The following is a 15886-nucleotide window of genomic DNA, read 5'->3' on the forward strand; positions in this document are numbered from 1 at the left end:
TGAGCCTGCGCGTCCGGAGCCTGTGCTCCGCAACGGGAGAGGCCGCAACAGTGAGAGGCCTGCGGACCGCAATTAAAAAAAAAAAAAAAAAAAAAAAAAAAGATGTCTCTGGGACATTCAGTTGTTATGGTACCCACTGCTTAAAACTTTTTAATCATAGCTTTCAGGATAAAGTCCTCCAAATCACTTTCTTTCCTAGGGCCTATGAGGCCCTCCTCAGTCTGGTCTTCTTTCTCTACTCTGTTCTAAGCACACTCGTTTTCTTTCAGTCTTTGTTTGCCATGCTACCTCTATTTTGGGACCTTTGAACATTCCTCCCCCCAGTTAACGCCTGTTCATCTATCAGAGCTCAGTTAAGTATCGCTTCCTCATGGGAGTCACTGCCGACTCCCCAGTCCAGGTAGGAGCAGCACACATTTTTATTTCATGGTTTCTGTGGGTCAGGAGACCTTCTGCTCAGGGTCTCATAAAGCTGTAATCAAGGTGTTGGGTGGGTTGCATTCTTTTCTGGAGGCTCCAGTGGGGAAGAACCCACTCCAAAGACCATTCAGGCTACTGGTAAAGTTTATTTTTTTGTGGCTTTATGACTGACTTTTTGCTGGCTGTTGGCTGTTGCCTGCAGGTTCTAGAGAGGTGGCCTTCAGTTCTTTGAGACCATCCACAGTTCCTTTTCTTAGGAGCTTCTCAGACATGGCCACTTACTTCATCAGGACTTCCAGCTTGATGGAGGGGAGAGAAGAGATTACACAAAATCATGAATATTCGAATGTATGGTGTGTGCAATCACTGGAGGTTGGTTGGTCACCTTAGGGTCTGTCTGCTACATCTTATGACTTCTGTAGAGAATATTTAATTTTGAGTAGGACTGCACCCAGTGAGTCTGTTTTGATGATAGCTAGTCACAGAGTACATCCCAAATATCAGCTTAACCTGGTGGAGCTGGTTGTAGTGAAAAGAACAAACCTTGTAATAATTGGCATTATGTTAAATGAAGGAAGGTAGAGGTGTTCGTGAGCATACCAGCAGAAGATGAAGAAAGAAGTCAGAGGAGAGGTGAAGTACTGTGATGTATTTTCCCAGTTTCAAAATTTTGCTGACTTCTGATTCTGTCATTCATTCCTTTGTTAGTCAGTTTACTATGTTTATATTTAAGAACTCCTTACCATAAAATCTAGTTTTGAGAGGCAGCAAAACATAGTGTGTAGTTAAGGGTTCAGGTTCTAGAGCTCAACTGCTTGGGTTCAAATTCTGCCTCTGCTATTTAGTACCGTATAACCTGGGCAAATTACTTGATTGGTTTGTGCGTCAGTTTTAAATGGGAATGATAGTAGTACCTACTTCACAGGGTTGTTGTGAAGATTAGTTAATGCCTATAATTATTGTTATTTTTTTCAAGTGTGATAACTGTTCCATAGTTATGTTTTAAGAAAAGAAAGTGAATCCTTTTAGAGGTACATGCTGAAATATTTACAAATGAAATGATATGGCAATTGGGATTTTGGAGGAAATTGGTAGAGGTATAGATGAAACAAGATTGACCATGAGTTAATAATTGTTGAAGCTGATTGATGATTTAATTGTATTACTGTCTACTTTTATATATATTTGAATTTTTTCATAATAAAAAGTAACTGCCTTGGCATGTATTAAGTACTTAATAAATTTAAAGCTACTTTTATTATGTTTAATATGTTGGAATTAACTTGTTTAAAACACAAAGAAAAAATATAAAACAAACTTGACACTTCAATTTTCTCATTTCTAAGATTCTTTTTATAGATGGAAACTATCAAATTTGGATAAGATTCTTAGACTTGGATTTTTGGTTTCTATATTGACATCTTCCTAATTTGGTTATAATTTATGGCTTAATTAGTTTGATTTAATTGTGGCCTGCATCACATTCCATTTAATTTAGACTACCATTGTTTGTTCTGTAAGTGGAATGGAAATTAATAATATTATTGATTATCAGTGTTCTTAGTCTTAGTGGTAGGAGATACTGATTTTACCAATAGAGAAAATATTAGCAGCAAAAATGCCAAGGCTTTCCTAGGTAGACAGTGGTGTTATGCTTCAACGTATTTAATTGCTGTTTAAGTAAGAAAGGTAATACTTAAGAGCTTACTCACTGAAGTTATCTCAAATGTGGTAAATACATCTTTCTGCTTATCATATTGTCCTATATTATATAGCACTAAAAACTAGATGGCTTAAATATTTTAATTGTTCAAGATTGAGAACTGTTTAGTGATTCTGATTCATTTTATGTGAATGAACCTTGGAACTTAAAAAAATAAAATAAAAATGTAAAAGAAGCAACACCAAAGTCTCTCATAGTTCTACTTAGGAATTGGCATGGTGAGACCTTGTCTTGATAACTCTGCTTGCAAGTCTCTTACAGTCACACCTTTCATTTAGTAGATAAGGACCTTGAGGACTATAGAGGTGAGGTGATAGGCCCAAGGTCACAAATGTTTCTAAATCTCAACTCTCACTCCAGTTCTCTTTTTGCTGTCCCAGTGATTTCTGAATTGTTCTCCAGAGCCCTAGGGTTCTGAAAAGTTTTGTCTGTCTCTGAACCTCTTACCCAGAGTTAACCAGAGTAGGTGCTTCTCCCACTCCTCATCTTACGTATTAGAGCTTCTATGAGATTTTGTTCAGAGGGAAAAAGATTCTGCTACTGTATGTGTTAGTTTTTATGTCTTTCCTACCAGAACTCTTTATTCTGTGCCATCTTCTACTCAGAAAAGTACATTTGATTTATTGGAATTTTCTTTGACTTTGTTTCAAAGAATGCCAGTGTGATCGCTAAAGAAATCTGTGACCCAGAGATCTCAGGAAAATTCAAAAGGACCTTTAAATAGGGAGGGATAGGGCTTCCCTGGTGGCATAGTGGTTAAGAATCTGCTTGCCAATGCAGGAGACACGGGTTCGATCCCTGGCCCAGGAAGATCCCACATGCCGTGGAGCAACTAAGCCCATGTGCCACAACTACTGAGCCTACGCTCTAGAGCCCGTGAGCCACAATTACTGAGTCCATGTGCCACAACTACTGAAGCCCGCATGCCTAGAGACTGTGCTCCGCAACAAGAGAAGCCACTGCAGTGAGAAGCCCGTGCACCACAACGAAGGGTAGCCCCTGCTCACGGCAACTAGAGAAAGCCTGCGTGCAGCGAAGACCCAATGCAGCCAAAAATAAAATAAATAAATTTAAAAAAAATAGGGAGGGATAATTACTTTTAGGGTGAAGTTATTATCAATTAACATTTTATTTTCTTTTCCCCTGCTCTCTATTCTCCCTTCATTTCTCATCTCATAAATCTCATTCCTTGAGATTTTTTGGATGATGTTTCTCATAGTCTGTTACTTTTCTAAAAAGATATTTATGCAAATATGTCTGTCTTAAATGAAACTATTTCTGATGTCTGGAGATTCTTTTGGGTCTCTTTGGCAGTGAATTAGGAGTCATATCCATTTGCTTAAAAACAATATTGTCATAAGATCAAAAGAGGGCCCAGTAGACAGTGTAATAAATAGGTTGGTTTTTGCTTAAATTGTGGATGCTTTTAATGATTTTTTAAAAAACCCTCACTGTTATTAACTATACTTAATATTTTAGTGAATTAATACATAATTATGGTAGCTTATTTAAAAGTAAATCCTTGCTGGTACTTCTAGTAGCTTTTTAGAATTCTAGACTTGTACTGTAATGTCAATTTAGGACTGTTATAGAAAGTCAGAATTTAGGATGCATGTAATCCTGCTAAGGGAAAGGATGGACAGTCTTATTAAATGTTAACTGTGATGCATACTTCATGTAGTTGTGTTTTTACATTTAATGTGGGTACAATAATGTTAACATACATGTGATATGTATTGGGTTGGCCAAAAAGTTCATTCAGTTTTAAGTAAAAATAAAAGTCATTTTCACCAAGAACTGTATTGAACAACGTATTCACTAATTGAACAAACTTTTTGGCCAATCTAATAGCAATAATCCATATCATAATGAGCTATATTTTGCTGAAACAGTTTTTCAATTTTTTTTCTATGGCACTGTTGTTTATCAGCATTCCTCCTCCTGCCTTTAAAATAAATATCAGAAATTTGAGAATTAATTAATGTTCCAGTTAGACTATCCAGGCGAGTGATTTAAGTCACTTAAACTCCACTGTTCAGCACATGAGACACAGACATTCATTATGGAAATAAAATCTGTTTGGTTTTAAAATGTGATGACTACTTAATAAAAGGAACTCACTGAAGTCGGAATAAATGCAAAAAGCCACCACACAAAAATATTCCCATTTTGGTGGAATCCCAGGGGGGCATTTCCTGCCAGCACTTATGGTTTGCAGCTGGGATTAGGAAAGCCCCTCCGAAGGTACTTGGTGCGGCGTTCCTGATGGGCACAGGGAAGCTGGCTCTAACTCTGGGCTGCTGCAGGGAAGACAGACAGCCCAGTGTTACAACCATTCAGACTGGAAATGCCTGGCTTGATGAAGATGTACATCCTGACAATTAGCTCACAGTACTGACATCTAAGGATGCATGACAGGTAAGAGTTTCAGAAGTAGGGAGGGTAAGATGCTTATCTGATAATGGAGATTGCTCCCTATTTTCCCTTAGTCTTCATTACCAAATAATTGGGAGATGCAAAGAGATGAGGAATTTAGAATGGTTTTTCAACTGTTACTGTGTTCCCTTGGTTCAATCAACCTCCTGCTACTGCAGGCTGTGTTATTAGGCCTTGGGGGCATATTAATATAATTTAAAACAATTTAAAATATGAACTGTTGCTGACTTTGTTCACTGGGAACAACACTACCATTCATTGTAAGGTTAGCAAGATACTCAGTGTAAGAAATCTCCATCGGGGAAGTTTAAGGAAGTTATGCCGAGCCAGTTGAGTTTAGCTCTCTTTCCAGCTGGTGATTTAAAAAGCTTTGAGTGTTCTAGGTGCTACATCTAAATGTGCCTAACAGTACACAGACTCCTTGACAAATGCCGTTCTTGGGGAGAGCACAATCCTTCTGTGAGTCTGTGTTATTTTTACCTACGAGCTGGCACTCCAGGAAGGAGTAGAGTAGCATGTACTTCATTAAGAAAATTCATCTTGAAATCCATTCAGCTTTCTGCTTCCTTCTGACCTCACAGTCCAGGCCATTGCCAAGTTCTTTACTCACATGTCCAGTCTTTCTTCTCTGGCACGAAAATTTCATCTTTCATAGCTTAATTTCCTACCATAACTTTAAATTTCTCCTTGGACTAACTGCTGTTCTCTGTTTTTCTTTTATTTCAAAACATTTCTGCAATAATTAGTATTGTTTCATTATACCATTTGCTTTGGTAGCCACTTTAAACTATTAGGACTTCCTTGTTAAACCATTTAGCTCTTACACTTTTCCTCCCCATTTCTCTATGCTTTTCTGCCCAATCCCTCCTCTCTTCTCAAAACTCCTGTTTGCCCTCCAATCTTCTTTGGGCCTCTCCCTCTTTCCTGCCATTCCTTTAAATTCTTCCTTTAAAAAAGGCATCAGGGCATCCTTTTAAATAGCTCCCTTAGAATTAAGCCATCAGTCTCAATCTAAATCCCCCTCTTAGACTTCTGAGATTTGGTCAATCCAAAATAAATACCTGAAAATGGAATGGGGACTGATATTTTGTAAGTAATTCTAACCTTACCTTCATTTTTTTAATCAACTCCATCCTCTTCTCCTATCTCCCCCCCCATCCCTTTTTAAATATCTTTTTGTTCAGTTCATTTAAGTGGTAAACCTACAGGCCAGGAGTTGATTTAGTGTTCTGTAAAGCATACAAAGTATTGTTGGCACCATGTAAACGTTAAGATAACAACAACAATAATGTCAGTTAGGCTGAGGGAGTTGCCCATTGTGTTAGAGACACTCCTATGACTTCTGTTTTCTGAGACGGAAAATGTTAACCAGATGGGAATTACTGGAACAGAAGTTATTTTCTTTTTTGCCTTAAAAATGTCCCTTCTATGCCTTGAATTCCAAGTCACCAGAAAATTTTCATTTATTAATTATGCACAATATACCGTGTTCCACCTTAGAAATACTTCCCAGAATAATGCGTGTTTCATGGTATATTTTGTCACTGCAGGTAAGCTCTCAATTCTCTATCCCCCAGACATTGTGCATGCATGAACTATTTTATTTTCCCTGTTCAGTATAGCCCAAACAGAGAAGTATAGAAAAACAAAAATCATCTAAAGACCTGCTAGATATTTTAAACAATAGTTGAATCTTTTTTTTTCTTTTTCTTTTATTTAAAACTATAGTTGACTCTTGAACAACACGGGGATTAATCCACATAAAACTTACAGTTGACCCTCCACATCCCTGATTCCTCCACATCTGTGGAGTCAACCAGCCATGGACTGTGTAGTACTGTAGTGTTTACTATCAAGAAAAATCTGTGTATAAGTGGGCCCTAGCAGTTCAAACCCACATTGTTCAGGGTCAACTGTATTTCCTTTGGGATTCATTGAGAGCTGATTGACCATTATCGTTGGTGGTCATGTTGAATCCTCCTGTCTGAAGTTGGCTAGAATCCTAACATCTCAGTCATTCCTTAGGCTTGACAGCTGCATATTTTCCCAGAAACAGTTATGATGGTATGTAAAATAGATGGAGTAATGGATTCTTTCCAAACGTATGTCTTTGCCCCTTAGTACTTGATCTGAATATTTGTTACAAGCTAAAATACCAACTCCTTGATTGGTTCCAGTGCAAAGGTCAGGATCTTCCCAAGAGTATGACCAGCCTACGTCCTGACTGTGGTACATATGGTACATCTTTAATCATGGCCATTTAGTGCTTGGCAGGTTTAGCCTTATAGTCTAGCTTGTGTAGTTTGTGGTGGTTTGGGGTTGCTTTATACCTGTTTCCTGATGACAATTCTATTTTCTAGTAAGTTTAAAAGGAAAAAGCTTTTCATCAAGGCTGATTGCAAAGACATTTAAATTCCTTTTCTAGAAACCATCTCAACTGAGAATGAATTAATTCTTATAGAAGGAATTAAGTCCTACAGGAAAAAAAATTTGAGTGAAGATTTTCTCAGTTTTCCCAAAGGTGGTACTGAAACCGTGCAACTCAGATTGGGACTTGATCCCACGGTCTTTTAATTGAGATCACACACCTGGTCTCAGGACTTAATGAAGCTCACGTTCTTGATGTCTCATCACAGAAAGAATTCAGTGAGAGACAAAGTGGTTGGTAAGAAGTAGATTTATTTAGAGAGAAACACACTCCACAGACAGAATGTGGGCCATCTCAGAAGGTGAGAGGCCCTGAAATATGACATGATTAGTTTTTATGGGCTGGGTAATTTCATAGCCTAATGAGTGGGAGAATTATTCCAATTATTTTGGGGAAGGGGTGGGGATTTCCAGGAATTGGGCCACCGCTCACTTTTTGACCTTTTATGGTTAGCCTCAGAGCTGTCATGGCTCTGGTGGGTGTGTCATTTAGCATGTGCTAATGTATTACAATGAGCATATAATGAGGCTGAAGGTCCAGTGGAAGTCATATCTTCCACCATCTTGGACTTAGTTGGTTCTAACCAGTTTTTGTCATGTCCTATGGCTATGTCATTCTTTTAAAGGTTGTGTTCTGTCCCCTTCCCTCCTGTTTCAGTACCATTCTAGATACCTAGGCAAGAAGTTAATTCATTACATACAGTGATGCCTTGTTGTTCTCAATGTTTGATCCAGGGACCCCAGAGTCTCCAAAACTCTTTCAGTGAGTCCCCAGGTCAAAACTGTTTTTATAAATATTCAAACATTATTTTCATTTTTCACTCTCATTCTCTCATAATTATACAGTGGAGATTTCAAAAGACCACCTGATGTTTGATGATATGATTACTCTGATGGCTGATGAAATGTGTGCATGTGTATTCTGCTTTAACATTTTCTGTTTTAATTTCTGATTGTAATTTTAATCTAATTTCTAAGTAAATATTGATAGATATTACCCATATAAACAAAACTTCTTTGAAGGTTCTCAGTAATTTTTAGGAGAAGGAATCCCAAGAACAAAAAGTTTGAGAACTGCTGTAAAACTGAGTGTAAAACTTAATTCTCTCACAGAATCCCTGTTGAGAGTAGCTGCTAGTGAGCTGCTAGAGGGCACTGCCTTAAGCCAGTCAGTTGCTCAGTAAACATTTTTTAATGGAATTAAATTGAGTTCTTGGAATGCAACTTTTGAGACCTTATTTAAGATTCTCCCCGAGGCAGTGTTGAGCATTGAGTGCCTTGTAGCTTGCCAAGTTTCTTTGAGATGGGTGGCTGGCAATTCTCAGTATTGGGTCAAGTATTTCAGAAGTCATTTTCGTGGAATACCTGCTTTAATTGGTAGCTTATTGGTATCGTCTAGACTAGTGCTGTCCAATAAAATGAGGGCCACGTATATAATTTTTACTTTTTGAGTAGTCATATTTCAAAAAGTAAAAACGGGTGAAATTAGTTAGGTTCCCCCAACCCCGCTTTATTGAAGTGTAATTAACAAATAGAATTGTAAGATACTTAAAGTGTTCAATGTGATGTTTTGATATGTATGCACTGTGAAAGGATTTACCCCTTGAGTTAATTAACATATCTATCACCTGACATATTTATCTTTTTTTTCTATATGGTGAGAATATTTAAGTTCTACTCTCAACAGATTTCAATGATACAGCACAGTGTTATCAGCTGTAGTCACCATTTTTTACATTAGATCCTCAGACCTTATTCATTTTATAACTGAAAGTTTGTACCCATTTACCAACCTCTCCCTATTTTCCCCAGCTCTTAGCCCCTGGCAACCACTTTTCTACTTTCTGTTTCTATGAGTTTGGCTCTTTCTTTCTTTTGTTTGTTCGTTCGTTCGTTCTTTCGTTTTTAGATTTTACATGTAGGTGATACCATGCGGTAATGTGATATTTGTCTTTGACTTATTTCACCTAGCATAATGTCCTCCAAGTTCATCCACCTGGTTGCAAATGACAGGATTTCCTTCCTTTTTAATGCTCAGTAATATTCAGTAGTATACATACACCACATTTTTTTATCCATTCATCTGTCGATGGACACTTAGGTCATTTCCATACCTTGGCTATTGAATGAACATCAGAGTACAGATAATCTCTTTGAGATAATGATTTCGTTTCCTTTCGTTTCCCACCCAGAAGTGAGATTGCTGGATCATATGGTAGATTTATTTTTTAATTTCTTGAGGAACCTCCATACTGTTTTCATAGTGGCTGTACCAGTTTACATTCCCACCACCAGTGTAAAAGGGTTCCCCTTTCTCCATTTCCTTGCCAGCATTTATCTTTTGTGTTTTTGATAGTAGACATCCTAACAGGCAGGAGGTGGTATCTCATTGTGGTTTTGATTTGCATTTCCCTGGTGACTAGTGATGTTGAGTACCATTTCATGTACCTGTTGGCCATTTGTATGTCCTCCTTGGAAAAAATGTCTGTTTAGGTCCTTTGCCCATTTTTGAATTGGGTTTTTTTTTTTTAACTGAGTTGTATGAATTCCTTCTATATTTTGGATAGTAACCCCTTATCAGATATGTGATTTGTAAATATTTTTCCCATTCCATAGGGTTGCCTTTTCGTTGAAATTAGTTTTAATAATATATTTTATTTACCTAGTATATCCAGAATGTTATTTCTGCATGTAATCAATGTACAAATTATCAGTGAGATAGTTTATATTCCCTTCTTAATATTAAGTCTTTGAAATCCGGTGTATATTTTAAGTGCACATTTCAAGTGCTCAGTAATCACATGTGGCTGGTGCCTACTATATTAGACAGCACACTGTGTGATCTGACACAGTGATGAGGAGTAGAAATGCTAGTGGTCGCGGGTCATATGGTTCAAGACTTATTAGGAGGTCAAGCAGCTGGTAGGACTTGTTAATGATTCTGCTGTTGTTCCTTATAAAATTCTCTTCCTCCGTTTCTGCCCATCTCAATTCTGTCTCCTCTCAAGTTCTCTCTTCTTTGTGAAGTCTTTCCCTATGTCTGCTTATTCTCCCCCCAAGTGAAGGTCATACTTCATCCTCTTTTCTACTTACACTGTGTACATAGCTTTATTGATTGTATTTCCAATGTTGTATAGTTGGCTGTTTCCCATATGTCTTTCCTCTACTAGATTGTGAGCTCATTGAAGTGAAGGCTGTGTCTGGTTAATCTCTGAAGCTCAAGCTACACCCACCTCATTTTATCACATTCCATCATTAGGCAGGGCTTAACTCTGAATTGAGCTGAAATTTGTCTACCTGTGCCTTTCTCCCATTAGTCCTCATTCTACATATGAAGCAGCTCCAAACAAATTTATTGTTATGTTGGTCATTCATACATTCGAATCATCTACCACGTATAGTTCCATACTGTCTTTATATCCTTGGGCTAAACTTTTTAGTATTGACATTTTTGCTTCCCTGTTTTTTCTTTTTCCTTTTTTTCTCAATTAGTATAAATTTTATTTTCTTCCCCCAGTGTATAGAATCATAGAATTTTAGGAATTGAAAAGGGCTAGAATCTGCCTAGTCCTGGTCCTTCATCCAACTAGCATTCATTGATTACATACCGATTGAGTAATTGAAACTGAGATATAGAGATATTCGGGGGCAACCCAATATTTTGAGTATTTCACTGAGAATAATGAAGAAGTTTAGATTTAGTAATTTTAAAAAGTCTTTCATCGTTCATTCTGTTTTTAAATAAGTGTGCTGCTGAGTATCTTAAGAATTATGAACAAAGTAGAAAGCTGTTTTAAGCTGAAGCAGTGTATATATAGCACAGAAAGATCTCCAGATTTTTGTAGGGTTATCATTAAGAATTTGACTCCAAAGCCGAGATACCTGGGCTTCAATCTTGGCTCTACCACATACTAGCTATAAATTACTTAATCTTGGGTAATTACTTAATCTCTTTGTGTCTCAGTTTCCATATTTGTAAAATAAGGTTGATAATAATATGGAGTGTTGTAAGGTTTAAATGAGTTAGCACTTGCAAAGCACTAAGGATTATGCCTGGCATACAGCTAGTGTTCAGTATATAGTAACTGCTGCTGGTACCACCACCACCATCACCACCACTACTACTGTTATTGAGTTACAGAAGCACCTGGTGAGGTGTGGGATGCACCTGTGGAATTTCTGGTCAGCCTTTACTAAGTCATCACTTACTTATGATATAAGCTTCTTGTCTTAATAAGAGGCCCTACATACCATTCTCTGCACGCAGCATGATCTGCCTAAAATGTAAGCGCATCTGCAGAGTAATGAAGTATTTTGTCCTGGGGTTTTACTGTAGCAGCAATTTAAGAAATGGCAAAAGACCCATTAGCTTTAGGAGTCTGTTCCTTTGAGACCAACTTGCTAGGAATCCATTTCCTGTCTTCCTCCCTCCCTCCCTCCCTTCCTTCCTTTCTTTCTTTCTTCATTGGGTCTTTGTTGCTGTGTGCAGGCTTTCTCTAGTTGCGGTGAGCGGGGGCTACTCTTCGTTGTGGTGCATTGGTTTCTCATTGCGGTGACTTCTCTTGTTGCAGAGCACGGGCTCTAGGCGTGCGGGCTTCAGTAGTTGTGGCATGTGGGCTCAGTAGTTGTGGCTCGCGGGCTCTAGAGTGCAGGCTCAGTAGTTGTGGCGCATGGGCTTAGTTGCTCCGTGGCATGTGGGATCTTCCCAGACCAGGGCTCGAACCTGTGTCCCCTGCATTGGCAGGCGGATTCTTAACCACTGTGCCACCAGGGAAGTCCATTTTCTGTCTTTTTAAAAAGAGTAAATTTATTTTCTTCATTGGCATTCTGTAAACAAAATACTGGCAGTTTGTATTTTGTGGAATATGTTTTAAAGTGGATTTAATTTTCCTTAGTAAACTCCTTTTAATAATGCATCAGAGGGCTTCCCTGGTGGCTTAGTGGTTAAGAATCCGTCTGCCAATGCAGGGGACATGGGTTTGAGCCGTGGTCCAGGAAGATCCCACATGCCGCAGAGCAGCTAAGCCTGTGCGCCACAACTACTGAGCCCGTGTGCCTAGAGTCCATGCTCTGCAACAAGAGAAGCCACCGCAGCGAAGAGCAGACCCCTCTCGCCACAACTAGATAAAGCCTGTGTGCGGCAAGGAAGATGCAACGCAGCCAAAAATAAATAAATAAATAAAATAAGTAAATTTATAAAAAAATAATAATAATGCATCAGAGTAAATTTTCTTTTTCTGTTGTCAGGTTGCTATCAAGATCATAGATAAGACCCAGCTGGATGAAGAAAACTTGAAGAAGATTTTCCGAGAAGTTCAAATTATGAAGATGCTTTGCCACCCCCATATTATCAGGCTTTACCAGGTAGGATCACTAGTGGTGTAGCGTATGGCAACAAAGAACCCAGAATGGTCTCTTGTGTCTGTGGTTACTTTTGAAGAGAAGGTGGGTGGGTGAACATCTGCAACTTTTTTTTGTTTCTATGTTCATATATTCATCCTACTATTTATTCTACCCTATTATCCTCCAACTCAGTACTTCTGTTTCCCTTGGGTATTTACTGGTAAGGTCTAACTTACCTAAGTAGGCCTTTATAATTTGTTCTTTAAAACTTGGATGCCATTCTTAGAGTTACACAAAAAGATTATTTAGAAGATGATGAGAACTTACTTATTTAGGTCAGAATCTTAAAGCAGAATGGGAAACCCAAAAGGAACAGAATTTTGAGGGGTGAAAGTAATATTAATTTTTACAATATTATTTAAATACTAATTTCTGTGCTCATGTTATGAATTATGATGGCAAAGGATATTTTAAGTATGGCTCCTTGTATGAGTCAGAGCCTACCTCCTTTCTATTCTAACAGGGTCCTAGACTTAGTTTTCTAAGATAGCATTTGATTACTCTGATAACCAAGAGATTGATTCTGTGTAATGGAAGAGATTTCTGTTCTAGTTTTCTTATCTTCCCAAGAAGCATGCATATTTCATGCCGTCATCAAAAGTGATTCCCTAGCCTTACTGCAAAAGCAGTAAATCTAATGGCTGGAATTTTAAGCCAGATAGGAGAGGAGGACCTTGCCTTAGCAGGCTGGTAGAGGAGGTATTTTGGGAGAGGTGGAGCTTTGAGGTGCTTCTCAAATTGCAGCGTGTTGGCAGCCATGAGCTCTGCCTGTACATAGGGCCAGCCTTGCTCACTGCTTTCTACCAGATCAGCTATCACCTGGTTCTGCAGGATGTGGCCACCCCCTCAATTCATTTGCTGCTGTTAGTCTGCAGTAAATGGTTACTGGCCCAGATCCGGGATCATGTGTAAGAGTGTGAAGAGTACATTGCCCAAGGCCCAAAGGGGAAGCTTTCATAGTCTGTTACTTTCATGGGAAAGAAAGCATGTCTTGATATTAGTGTATACGGTTAAGGCTACAGTGTTAGGGCTCGTCTCTGGCATCAGCTGCTCACATAATGAAATGAATTAGATCAGCAGGAGCAGGTTTGTTGAAATCACACTAAATTATGTTGAACCACACCTCCATTGTACCCCAGAAGGAAACCCATGAAAGGTTCCTGGGGTTGCCTGAAGACCTGTATCTGCAAACTCAGAGGTGTCTAACCTCTGCTTCCTTCCTATCCTGACAGATTGAGTAAACTTCTTGACCTCACTTTTTAAAATAAATCATCTTTAAATAGTTGTAGAGCTTGCTAGGCTGATCTTTCTCAAGAGGTTAACTTATGGGTACTAACCGTATAACTGAAATCTGCAAATTTACCTTTCTTACCCAAGATTTCATTAGCCTATAAGGTTTATATACTTTCAGCCCTGGCTTTGAACATTGCCCTTTTTTAAGCTTTAATTTTGCTCTCTGGCAGCTAATATTGTTAATGGGAGATTCTGAACTGCCAAGGTGAAGAATGGCTGTTGAATTGTCAAGGCAGTTTTCAGGTCATTTGTTAAAGCTTTAGTCTCTTCGGGTTTATAGAGTGAGCCAAATATAGATAACTATATAGGAAAGATTTTGAACTCCTGAGAAGTTTTTTTTAAAAAAATCTGAAATTAAAAACAACACTGTAAATCAACTATACTTCAATAAAATTTTAAAAATGTAAAAAAATTTACAGTCAATAAAAGGCCTGGTACAAAGGAGATATACATTATGACATTTTTTTTTCTTTTCTTTTTTTCCTAAACAACTGCATATATTTAGGGTACTTACTTTTTGTTATATAAGTCAACATATAAAGAACTTGGAAGCAATACATGTAACAGTGGGCTAGTATCACCAGTCTATAGAGTTTTTAAATTAAAGTGAAAAAAATGACACAGTTATTAGATTGAAAAATTAAAATAATGTGCATACATACAATGGAGTACTATGAAACTATTGAAAAGAAGAAATAGATCTATTATTATAAGGTAATGTATGATACTGTTATGGTATTAACATATAGAGATGTCAAAAATAAAGTGACTAGGGAATGATTTGATAAAATAATTAACCTTGAAGCATAGCGAAAGTGTAAAACTGTATTGCCTACTATGATAGCCACTAGCCACATGTGGTTATTGTGTATTAACATGTGGCTAGAGTGAATGAGGAACTGGATTTTTACTTTCATTTAATATTAATGTAAATATAAAAATTGGAGCTGTTTACAATTAAATATTTTTGAAATAATATTAATGATAATAAAATATATTATTAGAATTAACTTCACCTTTTTCTTTTTACTTTTTTAATGTGGCTACTAGAAAAGTTAAAATTATATATGAGACTCACAATGTTTCTGTTGGAGAGCACTGCTCTAAAACGTTATAGAATAAGCTATTAATAGTGTTTCCACTGGGGAATAAAATGGAGGGGGTTGGAAAGAGGAAAACCTTTGGTCTTTTGTTTATATACTGGGTATTTAAAATGTTTATAATGAACATATATACTCATATATTACTTTAATAAATATTTAATGTAAAAGGTAAAAAGGAAGAAGGAACTGACAACACACTACAACTAATTTTTTAAACAGTGGCAAAATAGAGACTAAGATAAAAATACAAGTAAGTCGTTTATATTATTGAAGTATTGAATATTTATATTATTGTTCCCAGTTTTGAATAAAAGGATGGTGGACAGGAAAGATGTCATTTCCATTTTTAAAAAGCACAGCCATATGTGATATTTGCGCAGTTCTTAAGTGATTCCTGTTATTCTCCCTAAGTTTTGTTTTGGTTGGGTTTTGCGGGGGACATTTTTGAGCTTCAAGTGATCACTGTCGAATGTGAACTTTTTGGTTCTTGGCAGCTTCTTTGCTTCTCAGTTTTGTGGAGCTTAAAAGATTTCAGACGCCTCCTGGGATGACAAAAGGACTCTCTCAAGTAGTAAATATTTCCTACTTTTAAGAACTTGGAGGAATAGCTGTTTTCCCCCTTTCTTCTTAATAACGTTTATGTCTGTCACCCTCCCAATCCCCTAATGTTTTAAGTCTCCTTTAGGCAGTAATGGTTATTAATACTTCAAATGACAAAAGAAGATTCATTAGTTTCTCTTCCTATGATATCAGCCTGTCATTTGTATCACTGTCACTTTCCTGCCTTTGCACCAGGTTATGGAGACAGAACGGATGATTTATCTGGTGACAGAATATGCTAGTGGAGGGGAAATATTTGGTAAGTACATTTATTGCATTCTTTAAACAGCTATTGAGCACACCATGGCAAACTTAAAATAGCTGTTCGATGCCTTTGTCACTTGAGCAGCTGTCACTTGATGCTGTCCTTCAGTGCTGTCATTTTCTATCAACGAAGTAATTTTAATTATTTTTGATTCATCTCTTTAAGTCTTCACCATCTTTGTTTCCTTAGCAAAGGTGTTTTGTTTATTTCAGTAAG

General features: G+C 37.5%; 1 protein-coding gene across 8 annotated transcripts in view; it reads left to right on the forward strand.

Annotated features, from left to right (window-relative positions):
• The window catches only part of SIK3 (SIK family kinase 3), a 256319-nt gene that overhangs the window by 127463 nt on the left and 112970 nt on the right, over positions 1-15886 (forward strand). For all 8 annotated transcript variants that reach the window (XR_003683519.2, XR_003683518.2, XR_008619560.1 and 5 more), the window contains exons 2-3: positions 12254-12370; positions 15601-15664. Coding sequence is in view for 5 of the 8 variants with exons in the window: in XM_024131196.3 (XP_023986964.1) it covers positions 12254-12370; positions 15601-15664 (181 nt within the window). In the remaining 3 variants the exon portion in view is untranslated. The remainder of the gene's footprint in view (positions 1-12253; positions 12371-15600; positions 15665-15886) is intronic.

The sequence above is a fragment of the Physeter macrocephalus genome, chromosome 16 (assembly GCF_002837175.3).
Source record: "Physeter macrocephalus isolate SW-GA chromosome 16, ASM283717v5, whole genome shotgun sequence".
Taxonomy (NCBI): Eukaryota; Metazoa; Chordata; class Mammalia; order Artiodactyla; family Physeteridae; genus Physeter; species Physeter macrocephalus.